Raw genomic sequence first — 19,179 nt, 5'->3', positions numbered from 1 at the left:
CTCTTATTGATCCTAGATGCACACTTGCAATAGGCACTCTTTTGCGCTGGAATTGGAGGCCTATAGTTCTCAACGGTAGGTTTGTTAGGAGTAATAGAATTCGAAGCAACAGATTCTGAGTTCAAAGAGTCATTGGTTTGTTCAGTAGTGCTCTCCTTGTTCTCATCTTCTGCTACTTTACCTGCACATGAAGTAGAAACATTAGTATTTTCAACATTAATAACTCCTCCTGACACAAATCCAGCTGGTTTTCCATATTTAAGATGTGCCTCCCTGTCAATTTCTTCCTGTGTCATAGGAATGGATGTGTAGTTATGATTGAAAGGAGGAGGAACACTATCATACCCTAGACCCTTGTTTTGATTATTTTTGAATTTTAATTGGGTTTCAAACAAGGACTCGACTGTATGACTTGAAGCAGTATAATTTTTAAAACTAACATCTGTTTTTCCACACTTAATTTTTAAAGCGTCAAGTTCTTCAGTTACAACAGCAATTTGTCTCTTAATATAATCATAATTTTCACACTTGTTGCTATAATCTTCCTAAAGCTTCCTAAAGTCCTTGGTTTTTTCTTCTAATTCAGCCTTCAGGGGTTTCTGTCGTTTCCTGAGTTGATATCCTTCATATCTCAGGTCCTCAACTTCTCTTTTTAATAAATCAATTTGTTCCCGAAGAAATTTAATCGTATCTTCACTAGATAGTGTACATGAAACTTCACATGATTAAGAACCTGAAACTTCATTGACCGAGATGTTTGCAGAACTCATTGTATTTCCACACTTCAAAGCATCAAGTTCTTCAATTACATCAGCAAGACTAAGACGATTGAAATCTTTTGTCTTCTTGATGATAGCCACGTCCATATCCCATGATTTTGGAAATGAATTCAGTAGCTTTTTGTTTATCTCTGTAACGCCCGTAGATTAGGGCTAGTCAATTTAGAGACGATATGCATCAAAAATGACTTTTTGATGGAAGATTATTTAGAAGGATTAATCTTAACCAAGTTGTAGTATATGTCACAAGGTTTCCGTGCATATAAAGAACGCCGAAATCCGAGTTATAACGAAGAAGTTCTGACCTGTCGAAGTTTCGCGACAGAACCGGCACGACCTGGCGCGACCCAACGCGACGTAAATAGTGAATTTAAGGTAGATAGATATCTATCCTTAGTGATCTAAATGAGAATTGAAGATCTCATCGATAGTATTGCAACGACATAAAGACGGACGGAATCGGAGTTCAGATGAAGGAGTTATGAATTTCGAACGGAGTTTTCCTGTCCCGGCCTACTAAAGATAATATATAAGTAATATACTTATAATATATTAAAAATAAAGTCAAAATTAGCCAATGGAGTCTAAACGAGAGTTGTAGAGCATAATCTCACCTTCGCGGCGATATAAAGAACGTCGAAAACGGAGTTCGTATGTGAAAGTTATGAATTTCTGAAGTTCGGGGCGCGAAACCCCAAAACTGTCAGAGACCACGACGTGGAACAAGGTTGCCACGATGTGGCGAGTGTCCTGACACCTCCGGGAGGCCCCCAGATGCAAATTGGGATGACGCATGCAGTGACGACCAAGCCCACGACGTGGAACAAGGTTGCCACGACGTGGCAAGGGCCAAATTTTCCCTATAAATAGATTTGAAGGGCCAGCCATTTAGGGTTGCTATTTTCTCTCTTCTCTCTCCTGTTTTGCATCGATTTGCGTGCCAGAAATACCCCGAAGCCCCGATATTATTCTCGAGCCCCAAAGCAAGTCCCGAGATCCCGAAGATCCCGAGAAGTGCGGTTCCCGAGCCGAAGCTCTGCCCGCGAGAAGTTCGATTTTTGTGAAGATCTTCCAGATCTACCGAAGAATACTACTTCTACAAGCCGTAGTGCTGTCCGATCATCTTCTGATCAAGTGAGTGTATACTACCTTTCATAAACACGATTATAATACAAGTATTGTTTGAATGTATTAAGTATATGTTTGGTGTGAGTGTATAGTCACTTTCGTCTTACACATAGAAATGAAGTATTTTATAAAATACGTGCTATGTGTATATATATAGTTGTTTATATGTGTGAGTGTGTGTTCACTTTCTTCTAACACATAAATATTAAGTATTTTCTATGAAATACGTGCTATGTGTTTATATATTGTTGTTTATTTGAGATGTTGGTGGAATACATGAACTATATAGGTTTTAATGAGTTAAACTGTATATTTATTTTGTAACTACAAATATGTTGGGTAGGACAAGGTTAGTTTTAGATCCGTGAGTATGGATCAGGTAGTTTTAGATCCGTGAGTATGGATCAGGGGAAAAGGTTAGTTTTAGATCCGTGAGTATGGATCAGGGGAAAAGGTTAGTTTAGATCCGGGAGTATGGATCAAAGCAGGATTTAGGTATAGTAAATTGTCCCTAGTCCGGGAGTATGGATTGGGCACAGTTTTAGATCTGTGAGTATGGATCAGACCAATAGGTAAACTTGTTATTAATCTGGGAGTATGGATTAAGACATAGTTAATTGTCCCTAGTCCGGGAGTATGGATTTGGGCACAGTTTTAGATTTGGGAGTATGGATCAGACCAATAGGTAAACTTGTTATTAATCCGGGAGTATGGATTAATACATAGTTAATTGTCCCTAGTCCGGGAGTATGGATTGGGCACAGTTTTAGATCCGGGAGTATGGATCAGACCAAGAGATTAGTTTAGATCCGGGAGTATGGATTAGACCAAGAGGTTAGTTTTAGTTCCGAGAGTATGGATCAGGTGGAGAGGTTAGTTTAGATCCGTGAGTAGGGATCAGATAAAGAGGAAAAGTTTAGATACGAGAGTTTAGATCGTGTCGTTGTGAGGATCGATGGGGTGGGATAAGAGTTGCTTTTATATGGTGAAATTATATAATTTTGGATGTTCTATATATATTTATATGATATAACATTGTGGAATGAAAACCCTATATGCTCACCAGGCTCCCAAGCCTGACCCACTCAATTTAATTGTATCACAGGTATCGATACGAAGCTGCTTTGCACTGAGAGATTAAAGGAGATGTAAATCACTAGAGTAAATAAATGTATGTTCTGTTTATGCTTATATGTCTGTATCGGAACATGACATCCCGAAGTTTTATTATTAAATAAAAATACATACTCTTTGAGAAATGTTTTGATAAGTTATTATCATATCTTGTTTTGGGAACAAATTCCGCAACCGTTTTCTTTAAACGATCACTCTGATTTTAAAACAAAGCATAAACAAACTGGTCTTTTCTGGCCGTGAAATTTGGGGATGTCACAATCTCACATTTAGACATGAAGATCCCAACTATATTCATCTCGGTAATAAGTGTAGTAAATTGCTGCAACTGAGTTTCGAGGGTTTCTCCAGGGATATAATCGAAAATGTTGAAATTTTGTCTTAACATATCCTGACGACTCTCTTTCATGTTTTTAACTCCATCGTAGACCTTAAAATCAAATAAAAAGCACAACTAAAAACCAAAATCAAACTTAAAAGTCAAACCCTTTAATTATAAACCTCAAAAGTCAAATTTAAAAAGTTAAACTCAAAAGTCAAACCTGAAAAGTCAAACTTAAAAGTCAAATTTAAAAAGTTAAACTCAAAAGTCAAACTCAAAAGTCAAACTTAAAATTCAAATTTAAAAAGTTAAACTCAAAAGTCAAACTTGAAAAGTCAAACCGAAAAACTAAATTTGAAAGTTTAAAAGTTAAACGAAAAAGTCAAAGTTTAAAGTCAAAGGTCAAACTTGGAAGTCAAAGTCAAAAATAATTTTTTTTTATTATTTTTTATTATATTATTATTATTATTATTAATTTTAATTTTTTTTTAAAAAGATGAAAAAGGAATTTAAATTTAAACAAAATTTGAATTTTGGGCTAAAAGTGTAAAAAATGTCAAATTAGGAACGAAAGGAAGAGGTTATGTTTTAAATTTCGAAGAGAGGAAACAAAAGACTTGCTAGCCGAGTTGGTAAGGCACATTTGTTCTTGACCTGGAGGTCATGGGTTCTATCCGCAGCAACTCCGCTTCTGGTTCTTATTTTTCATATGCGAGGCTGCTGAGTGCGAGGTGCGAACTGGAAACGATGCTGAGACGCAAGCTCAGGCCTTAAACGTGCGAGGCATCAGACCGTAACCTCGGACCACAAACACCGGCCGCAAACACTTCGGAAACCCTAGCTGCTGGCCGCCACCCCCTCGCTGATTACGACCAAAAACATCGATTTTTCGACTTTGAAGCTCCAAAACTCAATCAAAAACCCTTTTAATGAAAAAAACGAAGAACAAACCCCCCTTATTTTTGCGAGATCTATCCAAAAACGTAAAAATATTTCGAAATTAAGATCAAATAAAGCCCCAAATCTGACAAAATTGACTGATACAACTTGGCTCTGATACCAATTGCAAGTCCCTAATTTGCTTGTATATCAATCAGATCCGTTTGATGGTGCGAAATCCCAATCAAACAGATGATGTCAGATCAAATAGAAAAGAAGGAGAAGAAGAATAATATGAATCTTTTTATGAATTGATTAGAATTAAAGTTCCTAATACAAAAGATTCACACACACAAAGTGCTCTCTAGTTTCTCTCTTCTCTCGTTCATCAATCTCTACTCCTCACCCTAACACTTATATTTATACTTGGAGAATATGGGCTTGGTGAACATGGGCCGTAAATGGGTTTACGACCGTAAGGTGTTTACGGCCGTAAACTCAACCGTAAACATGACCTGACCGTAAACTAGACTGTAAGCTTATAAAACATTACACAAAAATATAATTGCCCAGAAAAGCAAGTATAAACCATATTTTGACCCAACACCATCCTATATAACATATCAACCTATAATGACATAACTACTGAACATGCGGATAATACATAATAACACAGGTAGTCCTACATGCCTACCTAACTCGCATAACCATTAGCATGCAATGCTAACTCTAACTCAACATCTAACATTGTTAGGATAACATATCCAATGGGCCGGCCTTGGTGCCTTAGACCCCTTAGTATAGTGAGGATAACTCACCTTACAAATGTCGATTATGTAGATAAACTCCACCTCTCGGATCACTGCCACAAACTCCACCACCTATTATCATAATATAACCATACTCGTAAGTTTCCAAACTTTCAAGGTACCCCATAAGTCAACTAGTCAACCCCTGGTCAAAGTCAAAGTCAATAGTCAAGGTCAACAGTCCATGTTGACTCTAACTCATCGAGTATCCTCAACTACTCACCGAGTTCCTTGAGATACTCGTCCACTCGCCGAGTCACCAGAGTGACTCATCGAGTTCCTAAGGTCCGCGATCAAAACTCTAAGGCCACTCATCGAGTTTTCCTTCTTGCAACTCGACAAGTTCACACGCATCCATCAATTGAGGAAACGTTAACCGACTCGCCGAGTTGTTCATACAACTCGTCGAGTCTACGACAATCTTCATCGGACTCGCCGAGTTGTTCATCCAACTCGTCGGGTTCATGCCCATCTTCATATGAATCGCCGAGTCGACTATGCGACTCCCCAAGTCCCTTCAGCCCTTTAACCATGCCGACACTTTTTAAGCGATGCCAAGGCCCGAAATTGCAGATCCAACTTCCTTAGGCATGCTTATCATGTAAAGTTGCAAACTTTACATGCATGTAAGGCTTTAAGACCCTAAAATGACAAAACTAAGCTTGCAATGAGGTCACACCCTTGAGGGAAAGCTCATACTGACTGATGAATTTATGAATCTAGAAGCCAAGGGGAGTCCAGATCTAAAGTTACAACTTCAGATCTTGGCTTAAGCACGAGAAACCTTTCTTTAAAACTCATGCACAAGAGGGTTTAGGAGAAAATGGGCCAATGTAATCGATCTAGTACCTTCAAGAGAGTGCTTGCTGATGCAGAACTTGGATCCCACAAACTCTTGCCTCAACTAGCTTGTTTTCCCAAGTGATTCCTTCCCAAAATCCTTCCTCCAAGCTTAAACTCTCCAAAGAATACACACACACTCGAGTTAAGGTTTAAGAGAGACAAGAGGCTGTAAAGGGGAGGCTGGGGGAGGCAAATGATCCTTTAAATAGGGTGCAATGCCTCGAAATTTAGGGTTTCATATGTCAGCTCCTACTCATCGAGTCCCTTCTTGGACTCGGCGAGTAGGTCACTAAAACGCGTGGACCATCCCGCTACTACTCGAAGAGTAGGGCAGCCAACTCATCGAGTAGACCCAAAGACCAAAAAAGATTCAACATAAATCAATACCTGAGAATCGGGGCGTTACATATTCAATGCAAATAAAAAATAACATGGGTTGCCCAACGCGTGTCCCATTGCTTGTTGTTGAAGAGTATGATCATTGGAAAGTTAGAATGGAGAGATTTTTACTTGGTAAGGAAAAAGGAGAAGAGATATGAAGATCTGTGAAAGAAGGTCCTCATATTCTAGTAAGACAAATGGTCAGAGATGCTGCTGTTACTCTCATGGGTCAAGAAGAACAACGTCCAACACCTCTTAGTGCATTAGGCATTAAAAAGATTCATGCAAACCAACCAGATTACATTCTCAGAGATGGTGTTTGGTGTCCCTCCTTCTCTCTTTGAGCATATTAAGTTGTGCAAATCTGCTAAAGAGATTTGGGACACTCTTAAAGACTTGTTTGAAGGGTTTGACAACATGAAGTATAAGTATTTGACTTCTATCATCAACGAATTTCATACCTTCACCACAACCCCTGGTGAATTTGTAGCCTCTACTTCGAATCGGTATAGTATCATTGTGAACAACATGACTGCACATGGTGTATTTATAACTCCTCTCGAGTACAATATTTCGTCAACAGCCTCGGAAAATGATGGGGGAACGTCAAGTCATGTCTTCTGGGTAATGGATATCTGAAGAAACTGAAGATCTATCAGCTGTTTGACGAACTGCAAGGCCATGAATCTAGCGTTGATCAAACGCTAAGAGAACTTTCATGAGTTCCTCTTGCCTTAGTTAGTTGTGTTAACCCACTAATTCCGAGCCCACCTGTGTTAGATCCTTTTGGAACTATCCCACCCATTTCATCTACTCATCCAACAATTCCTACCCCACATACTCCACCTATTCCGAACCACTCATTTGAAGAAAATCTTGATCTCGATTCAGTTGAGTCCGAACTTCATTTCCAACAAGAATTCACACTACTGTCTATGAAGTAAAAACGTCCTTGGAATCCTAGTCAGAAACCTTTTCAAAATTGATTTCAAGATCCTCTTCAAAGCAATCCTCAACCCTTCCCTAAACCTTTAGGAAATTCCAAAATCAGTCAAACCCAAGATAGTCTGTCATAAATATGGTCTCGGTAACCACTTTACAAAAGACTGTTTGGTTGAAACTTCCCAAAAACCGAACGTAAAAGATTCTGCCTACTATGCTCGAAGAGCACAAAAACTTGCAGAAAGTGAAAAAGATTTTGTTACCACGATGTCAAGAAATATTGATGGGTACTGGTCTTCCGAAGACGAGGGTGAAGTGAGATCTGGAAGGAGCATGTGTCTTATGGCAAGACAGTCGATCGAGTGTGACGAAGGCTACTTGTCTTTAGGTTCAGAAGAAGATGATGACGATGCTGACCTGAACATTTCCTACATGGCAAAAAATGATCCACCTCGCAGAAACATCATCCAACAGGTAAAATCCATGATCATTGACAATAATTTTGATTTATCTATTTGTGAACCCTATCTAAATCAGATCCAATCAGATATGATAGTTATTCATAGAGATTACGAGTTTGCCATAGTAGTTAGTGAGAAGTTGGATAGTGAATTGACTCGTCTTAGATTACGCTTTGAAGATTGCAGGCTTAAGATATAATCAGTAGAGAGAGAGAGCTCTTAATGACTAAGGATGAATGTATCACTTTGAAAGACAAATGTGAAATCACTTTTTGTGAAAGGAATGTCTTAGTTACTGATAACAAACATCTTAATGCAAAGATTGATGTTTTGCTTAACTCTATTGATATTCTTGAAACAAATGAACAAATGACTCATAATTTTTGTCACCCATGGTCCAAAGCACCAGGTCTAGGAAGCGAATTTCCAAAACATGTTGTTCATCCCTTGAGGGAACTTCAAAATCTAATGTTTATGGGAGACATTCCTAACCGTACCCATTCGGATACCCCTGTCTAACCATTGTCGCCTTTTCCTGAGACTTTGGACCAGTTCCAATCTCTGATTCCTGAGTTCAAACCTATCATTGTTAAATGTCCTGATACCATGCCTCTTCCGCCTCTGATATCCATGGACCTAAATCAGTTTTCAGAAACATTCCCCGACACCGACTATATTGGAGTTCAGATTTCGAACTCCAGCCCTCCAAAAAATTATCTTGTTGATGAAGTCATTCCCGATACAAATGGACATGACTTTGAAAAATCCAACCTCGTTTGGGCGTCATTTGATAGTGATGTAGATGAAGAAATTGTGTGTGACGAGTCATCCGAATCATGTATCTCTAACTCTGATGTGATTTCGAAATCAACTCTACTACCATTTAAGCCTAGTTTCAACAATCCATCTGCTGACAAACTTCCAAGTCATCATCTGACTCTCTGAAGAAACTTTGGCTGAATAAGAATGACATTATTCAACCAAAGACCGAAGCTAAGAATGCTCTTAAGAAAGAAATTAGGTCTAGGCAAGATTCCAGATTCATTGAGAACTCCAAGAAGAAAGTGTCTCAAACAGTTACTCCATCCACTAGGAACCATAATAGCTTTATGTCTATTAGGATCATTAAGAGGCCATCTAATCATCCTAGTTCGGTTGTTCAACACAAATTTGTCAATAATAGTCCAAAAAAGGTCACTATTGAGACTCCTTCTGTGAAAACTGACTCTCCTCAGACAGTTTCTTTTGTGTTTATTGCTAAATCTGATGACACGATTTTCAAACAAAAATAATTTCCGAAACCAAATGTGCCTTCGAAAGCAGCAAGAAAAGGACAAGTTGCTAGGAACACTGTTGTTCAGAAATCTTCAAAAGATTCAAAACAAAAGTTTGAATGGAAAGTAAAAATGTCTGAAAACACATCAATAACATCTATCAACATAATGATTCCTGCAAGATCTCAGAACACTGTTGGTCCGAGAAAATATTGGTGGTCCAAAAAAAGCAGTATTCGAAACCATATGTGCCTTCGAAAGCAGCAAGCAAAAGACTATGACATTCTACTTCTTTCCAAAAGAATCTGGGAACAAAGCCTCCGAGATACCAATTGCTCAAAAGTCACAATCCAAGTGCAAAGCCCATGCCAAAGTCTGTAATTTTAACTCGGATCCTAAAAACTCCAAAACCCACTAATTTTGTAGGCACTTTGTGTTTCAGAACAAGATACAATATGGTATATTGATAGTTCTTGTTCCATGCACATGACTGGGCAGAAAGACTTTCTGCATGATCTGAAGCTCGCTCGTAATGCTGGTTACATGACATATGACAACAATATAAACTCACAAATTCGAGGTTATGGTGTCTTGATCAATCGCAATTTCTCTGTCTCTAATGTGGCGTATGTTGCTGATCTTAAGGATAACCTAATTAGTGTAGCATAAATCAATAATGCAAAGCGAAGAGTTGAATTCTGCAACAAGCATAGCAACATTATGATTGAAGACCCGAAAGAAGGTTTAATTAAATTTGATGGCATCAAAAACATGTATCCATTATACATCAACATGAATATTGGAAAGCCTCAACTTTGTCTTCTTTCAAAGGCCGTTCCTGACGTAAGTTTGCTATGGCATCAGAGGCTTGCTCATCTTAAATTCTGATACATGAATGATCTTGTTTCTGGTGAAATGGTCTGAGGTCTGCCACTCCTCAAATTGGAAAATGATCATCTATGTGTTGCATGAGAACGTGGGAAGAAATCCAAGAAAGATCATCCTGTAATCATTGAAAAGTTAATTTTAGAACCATTAGCACTTCTTCACATCAATCTCTGTGGACCATCCACCGTAGAAAGTCTGCATCACAAAAAGTATATTCTTGTGATTGTTGATGACTACAAAAGGTTCACTTGGGTCTTCTTCCCTAGGATAAAATCCGCAACAACCACTGAAATCAGTAACTTCATTAAAGGAATTGAAGTTCTTGTCAAACTCCATGTTAGAAGACTCCAAAGTGACAATGGATCTGAATTCACCAATGTCACTATTGAGAAATTCCTCTTCGACAAAGGCATTGACCACAATTTCTCTACTTATTACACTTATCAGCAAAACGGTGTGGTTGAAAGAAGAAACAGAACTCTCGTTGAAGCCCCTCAAACAATGCTGAAGTTTGCAAATCTTCCTCTCTATCTTTGGGTTGAAGTTGTGTCTACTACCAACTTCACTCAAAACGAAAGCATCATCAATCGCCATCTCAACATGACACCGTATGAAGCCATCAATGGTTGAAAGCCGAGTATCTTGTTCTTAGTAGTTTTTGGTTGCATATGCTTTATCAAAAACAATCGTGATCAACTCACCAAGTTTCAACCAAAAGCCGATGAAGCAATTTTTCCTAGGATACTCAGCCAAATCCAAAGCCTATAGAGTTCTGAATCATAGAACTCATGTACTTGAAGAAAGTTTTGATGTTACTTTTGATGATAAGTTTTGTTTGGAACTTAGATCCAACTTATGTTACAACTAAAATCATGGTGTCTGATGTTGTGACAACCCGGAATTTCTACCCTATACAGTCAAACTTACTTCTGATAACTTTTAGCACAATTTAGTGTCTGTTTGAACATTCTGAGTTTTAATACATCAAAGGAATAAGTGAATGAGAGTGTCAGTTGAACTAGTAACCTGTCAACAAGCCTTAAGCCCTCAAAAGAGGAGTTTACGGCCGTAAACCCCTTGGTATAAGTATAGCCCTTAGTCATTTTTCCTCATTTCTACAATTCCAAGCCCAAGAAATCGGATTTTCTCTCTCAAGGATCTTGAAACTTTTGCTTCCAATCTTCCATTCATGTAAGTAAATCACTTCATCTAAGTGTTATACCTCACTTCTTCTTGATTCACTCATGATTTCATCCATGAAATCCTTTCATTTCTTTAGATCTTCTAGTGTTCTTCAATTCACCAAGAACACCAAGAACACACACTAGTGTTCTTGAGCTTTAAACACTTATACAAGCTTCTATATTGTAAGTACTCTTACACTAGCTTTTTATATGTCTAAAGCACTTAGTTTACACCTTGAAAACACCAAGAAATCAAAGAACAAAGGGTGTTTACGGCCAAGGCAATCTCCCTTGGCTGTAAACTCAAATGTGTAACGTCCCAAAATTCAAGACTAAAAATTTCTTTTAATAAAACATTACTTAAAGCAAAATCATCAATCCAAAACATAATCAGAGTATTAATTTCCAAAACACATGTTCGTTATCAGAGTAAAACATTTCCATGCTGTCTAATCTATGGTGTGTGCCATGCAATCACCCCGAGCTCTTCCCTCCGCTACCGAAAGTCCCTGAAACCAAAACTGAAAACCGTAAGCACGAAGCTTAGTGAGTTCCCCAACCTACCACATACCATGCATAGCCACATACTGCACATACTAGGCCACGCCCGCTATTCTAGGCCACGCCCGCTATTCTGGGCCTCGCCCCTACCTCGGGCCTCGCCCGCTACAACGGCCCCGCCGCTCCAGGCCTCGCCTGGCTTTGAGCCCCGCTCGGATACAGATCTGTTTCACTTAGGCCTCGCCTGGCAACAAATACTAACACATAAACATATCGCAACAGATACACACTAAACATACACTATCGAATCATGTTCTAAAGGCCTCGCCTATCTTGGGCCTCGCCCATGTCCTGCAACTGGTGAGTCATGGAACCCCGTCCACACTCCTACCGGTAGTGAGATATGGGCCCAACCCACACTCACTGTTTCCCTAACTTGGGCCTCGCCCCTGTTATGTTGCTAATGAGATGTGGAACACCATCCACACTCTGCTATTGGTGAGATACAGGACCTCGCCCACACTCACCTCCTTACTAGGCACATACATGTATCACACAGACAACAAGTATAAACTATCATCTAAACCATTCCTTGGGCACCCACCCGCTTTCATTGGACCTCGTCCTGAATATCATACTAGCATACTGTGCCTAGGGCTAACCCCCGGGTCTTCTACTCATAACTGCATGGGCCGACACTGTGGCCTTAGACCCATTCACACAAAGGGAAACTCACCTGCACTTGCTGAACTTGATGATAACCCCTCTAGCTGCTGCCCGGAAACTCTCTGAACTCCTGCTCCACTAGCTCCCCGAGCTACCAATATCAATGCAACACTTAGTCTAACTGTCCCCCGAAAGTCAACTAAGTCAACTCTGGTCAACGTCAAAGTCCTGGTCAAAGTCAACCTCCCAGGTCAACCCTACTCGCTGAGTCTGCCTACTGAATCGCCGAGTTCACCGATTTCCGAGTCCTGTCCTGTCCAACTCACCGAGTTCCCACTCAACTCACTGATCCGAGTCTTAACTCGAAGGGTTTGGGGTTTCACGACTTGACTCGCCGAGTCCAAGAACTGACTCGCCGAGTCCAAGGTAATCTTCAACAAACTTGCCGAGTTATTCTTCCAACTCGCCGAGTTCCTGCCCAACTTCATCCAACTCGCCAAGTCCACCCATGTGACTCGCCGAGTCGCTCCAGCTCTTAATCCATGCAGTAGCTTTTCGAGCCAAATAGGGGCTCCAACACATAGATCCATACTTCTAAGGCCTATTCCTCACGTAAAGTGGCAAACTTTACGTGTAGCTATGGAGATCTAGGCTCAAAACACCAAAACTAGGGTTTATGACAAACATGCTTCACCAACATACCAAGGCCTGTTACTTTATGGGATTCTAGACCAAAACAAGCATGTACCTGAGGTAGCAACCACAGATCTGAATTTCTAGCTCGAAATGGTTACTTATCATGCCAAGAATGCCCAAAACTCACACATAAGAATAGATCTAGGTGCAAAGGAGTCCAAGTACTAGTTTATTGCCTCCAAATGTTCTGAAATGTCTTCCCAATCCCGGATCTATATCCCCTTCTCGCACCTCCAAGATCCTTCTTCCTTCTCCAAGCTTTAATGCACTCTTCAAGGCAATAATTAGCTCAAAAACAGATATGGCGGCTAGGGTTTAGTGTTCTGAGTTAGAGAGGCAGTAAAGGAACCCTATGGAATAGAATCAGACGCTTAAATAGGCTCCAAGTCCCGGATTTAGGGTTTTCCTTGTTCAGACCAGACTCGTCGAATCCACTCGTCAACTCGCCGAGTCGGTCACTTACTCGATAACCCGGATCCCGCTCAGACTCGTCGAGTTCCTCCCTGGACACGATGAGTTGCCCATTTGACTTAGAGTTTTCTTTCATTTCTTGGCCTTTCTAATTTTGGGTGTTACAAAATGATTGGTGCAATGTGGCCTTAACCCATACTTTAGCCTTAGAACTAGGTATAGAACATCTCCAAAGTGAGTTAATGACCTTAAACATTAAAATGGAGCACCTTGCCATGAGTTTACGGCTGTAAACACATTAGGGCCGCAAACCCTAGGCCGTAAACTCAAGGGGAGTTTTCTCTTGGGCCGTAAACTCAATGGTACATCCCTAGAACCCTTAGATGCAACCCTTTAGTACTTATAACACTTGAATCAAAGTGTCTTCCATGATCTCGAGTGTCTTTACTTATTTAATTAGTTGTTTAACCACTAATTAGATACATATATGTGTATTTATATGTTAAATAGGATTAGAGTGTGTGTTAAAGTCTTCACTTGAAACCTAGGACCTTATCTAACACTTTCATCCAATCTACTCACTACAGGTGAGTTCATACCCCTTAATCTACCTTTTAAATGATTTTAAATGCTTTTATAGGGGGGGGGGGGGGAATACAAGTTGAAACATTATAGTTATTACATCAATCACATGTGATTCATAACTATCAAACAAATAGATTTACTATACTTTCAGCTGTTTTATCAAACAAACTACTTCAAACTGCTTACCAAACTTGTTTTACACGTTAAACTCTTTATCAAACTTGTTTCTATATGCAAAACTGCTTTTAAATCGTTTTATAAAGTGACATCAAGTCATCAATATTTGTTTTTAAACTCATCAAAAAAGTTATACAAAAACTTCTTTTTAAACTTGTACATATATTGTAAAAAATCATGTCTAATGCATATATAGTTATATAAGTAAGGTTTGAAGGACTTAGGACTGATGACTCACTTTATTTCCTATTGCTCGTTTGGTTGTGGATTTAGAGTACCCGGTTGTTTGTCCGAGTGTCGTTTGATCCTTAGTTATATATTATGTATATATGTATAAGACATAAAAGCTTTTATCTTAGTTGAATACATTCAGTCATAGAAACAATTCTACTAGTAAACTATAATAGGCATAGTTTAGGATAATACTATTCATCACTTCTAGTTCAATGAAGCATACAAAGAGTAAATTCATTCATGAGTCCGTACTTACTATTATGAGAAACTATACAACTATACTATGATGAGAAACTAAGACAACTTACTATTACGAGAAACATTACATATACATTTACTAGTAAAAAGAAGGAACATACGCAAACATAACGTTTAGAATATGAGATTTACTTCTGCATGACGCAGATTCCACCGTTGTCATGTGATGGGTTTTATACAAACAATCCTATGTGTGCATGCAACCCTAGAGTTGGATCTATGTTTTCACTATTAGTTATACAACTTTATGAACACAAAAGGAAACCTGGCATGCTACTATTATTTTCGAAATTCATATATAAAAATAGAATACATACCTTTTGTTGTTATATAGCAATAACAAATAGTTCCTTGAACTTCCTTATCTCTTGAAAGCAAGTACCAGAAGTGTAGTACCTCTAATGGCTCACAAACACACTAGGTGAAAGGATGAATATGCGAGAGAGGAGAGAAGGGTAACTTGCCCTAGATTTCGTCCCTTTTAGGGTTTCCTATGGCTTGGATGAAATCTTAGTGCCTTAGGGTGCTATTTATACTTAAGGCTAACTAGGGTTTCAAGGTGTAAACCCTAATCCCTTAGCTTAGGGCCTAAGCAAGTCCATGGACTCCTTTCCTTAAGCCCTTGGACGAAAACTCCTAGATCCTTCAAGGATTTTCGTTCAAGCCTTAATAAAGGTGATCCAATGCTTAAAAGCCTCAATTATTGAATAATTACAAAATAGCCCCTACACTTTCAATCAGTTCCTTTAATCCCAAAACTAATTCTAAATTAATTTCTGATTAAATACTAATTAATAATATGATTCCAAATTAATCTATTATTCGTATAATATATTAACAAATCATATTTATACCCTAATTTATTATTCTTAACAATAAACCAACCTCTCTGCTCAACAATCATCTTGTCTAGTCACCAGTATGAAGGCAACCCAAAAGGACCATGCACAATCAGGTCAAGTACATACCAAAATAGTTATGGACTTAAACACTAATCCAACAGCCTCCCATTTGGATATGTCTAATAACTATTCTGCGTATAACCTCAGATCCTAATTAGCAATCATAACTTTCAAAAGCCGCTGTCAACTCTGATCGTATCAGAAGCGTGTCCTTTAGATAAGGGATCATATATTCCTCCATTCTTGATATCGCATAGATGTGAGACATGGATTGAAATCATTCTCTCAGTCTATGTGTTTTTTTACGATTTCCGATTTATAACGACTGACAATAGACTACAATTGAACACATCAAATTAGTCCCGGCTTGGCCAAGCGCTTAGGGTGTCATCACTAAATCATCGAGGGGCCCACAGATATCACTTTTATCCCATTTTGGGAAAAAGGAACGGATAAAATTCGACTCAATTCTTGATTGTATTCACTAATCGAATCACACACAACAATAAGTTTTATAACACCAAGTTACTAGTGCGTTTACTTATCATCAATGTGCAACTGACCAGCAAATAACAACTCACACGTCTCGGTTTCAAGAATATACAATATTATCGACTCACAATCACTCGCAATAAAATCCATGAAGTGATTCTTGTGGGCGTGGGTTTAATCCAATGCTCAAAATCATATTCATAATCACTCATGAACGTCACATCAAACCTTTGCTATGTCTAATACACTTTAGACAATATATAAACCAATTCATGACAGTCTTCATTCATACCTACTTCCAACATATGAATGACTGTGGACCATTCGAATAATTTGATTATTCTAGAATAATTAATTATTCAGGAAGTCAAAACATGCAAAGTGAAACACAAGAATAATACTAATCCTATATGGTCCCAAACCTTTGACTATAAATAAAACACCTTTTATTTATCACCATATCGATTACTCATTATTTGTTGTTTTGGTTAATTAACTTATTAATTAAATTATTACTACAATTGTCCCATGCTCTTAGCATGCATACAATGTTTACTTATGGTTCTTACTTTGTGAAATAGATAAGATGAGCACATTTCCAATCATACTCGTTTCACAACTCCCAATTCTTATCATAAGTATAAGAATATCAAATTCTTGTCACTTATAGAATATGCTAGATTTTAACATTTTATGCAATGATCCTTTCGTAAAGTCAGCTCAAAATCATCAAGACTTGGCCAATCTCTATCAGAAACAATTTTGTAGATATGATGTCTCTCACTCAAAGTACATTCGTTTGAACATCCTTCTTGCATAAATGTTTCTAATCTAGACATAGATTCTCAATATCCAACTCCTAATATGGAAACATTTCCATATTTTCCATATGACAACTCATTCTTAATAGAATCTTATCTATTCATAATAATGTTGATATGGTCCATCCAATACCATACTTCCAACTACTCACAAGCAACCAATCTTCAGCGAACTTTGGATCTTCCTTTGATAGTTGTTTAATTATCTTAGTCAAAATTGATTCTTGTCCTTTTTCCCTCTTAATGCACTAGATATTTGGAAAATTTTAGAATGGTCAAATATTATAGCATTTTCAATCGATCCTATTCCCGAAGCGTATGGGACACGATGCATAATGTCTTACATAAAGATACAATACTTTATCAATCTTTTACCATAATATCTTATGTGTCACGTTCTTATAATTCGAATTATGAATAGGGATGTCGTAATCATAATCGAAATTTTGAGAACGCACTATGTATCCTTGACTAAATTTGTTAACATTCCAGAACCTAAGCCTTCAAATTTGAAATGAAGCATAATATTCTCTCCCTTAATTATAGCAAAACAACTTTTCAACCCTTATGACTTTGCAAAGTGTAACTCTTGTTTTCTATAATTAATATTGCTAACTTGCAATACTTTCCATAATAATCATACAAGCATAACATTTATGCTCCCACTATCATGATAATTATTATCATATAAGCATAACACTTATACTCCCACTAGCTTTGACATGTATTCAGAAAACAGCTTAATTTCCAGAAAACAATACCCTTTGAACTTCTTAAGTTCATATTTCTAATACCTAATGCTTTGATAATCCTTTATATAAGCTTCTCAAACTTATACACCTTTGCCTTAGATAGCTCATATGTGTGTCTAAACAATTCAGACTAATTGCCAAATCTCACAATTCGAATCATGGAAAGGGATACCATAACCAAAATCGAATTCGAGAATACAATTTTCACAATCACTATCTTCTTAAAATCTCTCTTAGTGAAAGCATTTCCTCACAGTCATTTTTCATGAAGGAGGGAATCTTATGACACTTAGATTTTAATGGTGTATGTGTTCCTATCCATGCGAATTTGTCAAAACCAAAGTTTGCAACAAATCCAAACTCATATGGACCAAACTTTCTCAATCTTGATTTCTTGCCTTATGGTAACACGAGTGCCCACCATGTCTTCTAAGTAGTTAAGCAGCTCATCCTTTCCTATCAATGTACTTTTCATTGATCAAGGTGCTTGCCTTTTATGCGTTCAAATGAGAGCTCATAGAACTCACATGCATAATTAACTCAACTGGAACGACACAGAAACAAGATAGTGTCAACATGATAGGTTGTGAACCTCAAGTTGTGTGCTAGTGATGATCGATAAGGTTTATTCTTGATTAGTTCTTGAAATTTTCAAGACCATTAAGACTCCCACTGACTCCTTGACATATAAAATAGAATACATACCTTTTGTTGTTATATAGTAATAACAACTAGTTCCTTGAATTTCCTTAGCTCTTGAAAGCAAGTACCAGAAGTGTAGTACCTCTAATGGCTCACAAACACACTAGGTGAAAGGATGAATATGGGAGAGAGGAGAGAAGGGTATCTTGCCCTAGATTTCATCCCTTTTATGGTTTCCCAAGGCTTGGACGAAATCTTAGTGCCTTAGGGTGCTATTTATATGTAAGGCTAACTAGGGTTTCAAGGTGTAAACCCTAATCCCTTAGCTTAGGGCCTAAGCAAGTCCATGGACTCCTTTCCTTAAGCCCTTGGACGAAAACTACTATATCCTTCTAGGATTTTTGTTTAAGCCTTAATAAAGGTGATCCAATGGCCCAAAGCCTCAACTATTGAATAATTACAAAATAGCCCCTGCACTTTCAGTCAGTTCCTTTAATCCCAAAATTAATTCTAAATTAATTTATGATTAAATACTAATTAATAATATGATTCCAAATTAATATATTATTCATATAATATATTAAAAAATCATATTTATACCCTAATTTATTACTCTTAACAATAAACCAGCCTCTCTCCTCAACAATGATCATGTCTAGTCACCAGTGTGAAGGCAACCCAAAAGGACCATGCACAATCAGGTCAAGTACATACCAAAATAGTTATGGACTTAGACACTAATCCAACATCATGTTGATAACCAGAGTCTCCTGGAGGGAGAGCGGACATTGTGTGTATAGATCTATACGGGACAAACTATCCCGCACCTCGACTGTTAGCTACAGTCCCCGGCCGACCAAGCCAAGGGGTGACAAATGTCACTTTTATTTCGACGTCTTTCATCGTTGTGTTTTACAGCCGTCAATCAGTATGGTTACAAATCTCACCTTATCTTATAATTCATTGGCTTTAAGATAAGTAATATGAAGGTAGTTTCCGCATACGAACTACAGTACTA

General features: G+C 38.0%; 1 protein-coding gene across 1 annotated transcript; it reads left to right on the top strand.

Moving 5' to 3' along the window:
• The first annotated feature begins 7,484 nt into the window (after positions 1-7,484).
• Positions 7,485-10,470, top strand: LOC111889371 (uncharacterized). The gene is made up of 3 exons (XM_023885512.1): positions 7,485-7,691; positions 9,451-9,578; positions 10,083-10,470. The coding sequence occupies exons 1-3, from the start codon at positions 7,485-7,487 to the stop codon at positions 10,468-10,470; spliced, it is 723 nt and encodes a 240-aa protein (XP_023741280.1).
• The last annotated feature ends 8,709 nt before the right edge of the window (positions 10,471-19,179 follow it).

The sequence above is a fragment of the Lactuca sativa genome, chromosome 7 (assembly GCF_002870075.4).
Source record: "Lactuca sativa cultivar Salinas chromosome 7, Lsat_Salinas_v11, whole genome shotgun sequence".
In the NCBI taxonomy this organism is placed as follows: Eukaryota; Viridiplantae; Streptophyta; class Magnoliopsida; order Asterales; family Asteraceae; genus Lactuca; species Lactuca sativa.
This window is presented reverse-complemented; position numbering and strand designations above follow the sequence as displayed.

Coding starts and splice junctions, on each gene's coding strand:
- LOC111889371 (XM_023885512.1), top strand. CDS start 7,485: ATGTCAAGAAATATTGATGGGTACTGGTCTTCCGAAGACGAGGGTGAA. Junction 7,692..9,450: donor GCAGAAACATCATCCAACAG/GTAAAATCCATG, acceptor ATGACTGGGCAG/AAAGACTTTCTGCATGATCT. Junction 9,579..10,082: donor TTCTCTGTCTCTAATGTGGC/GTATGTTGCTGA, acceptor TGACTACAAAAG/GTTCACTTGGGTCTTCTTCC.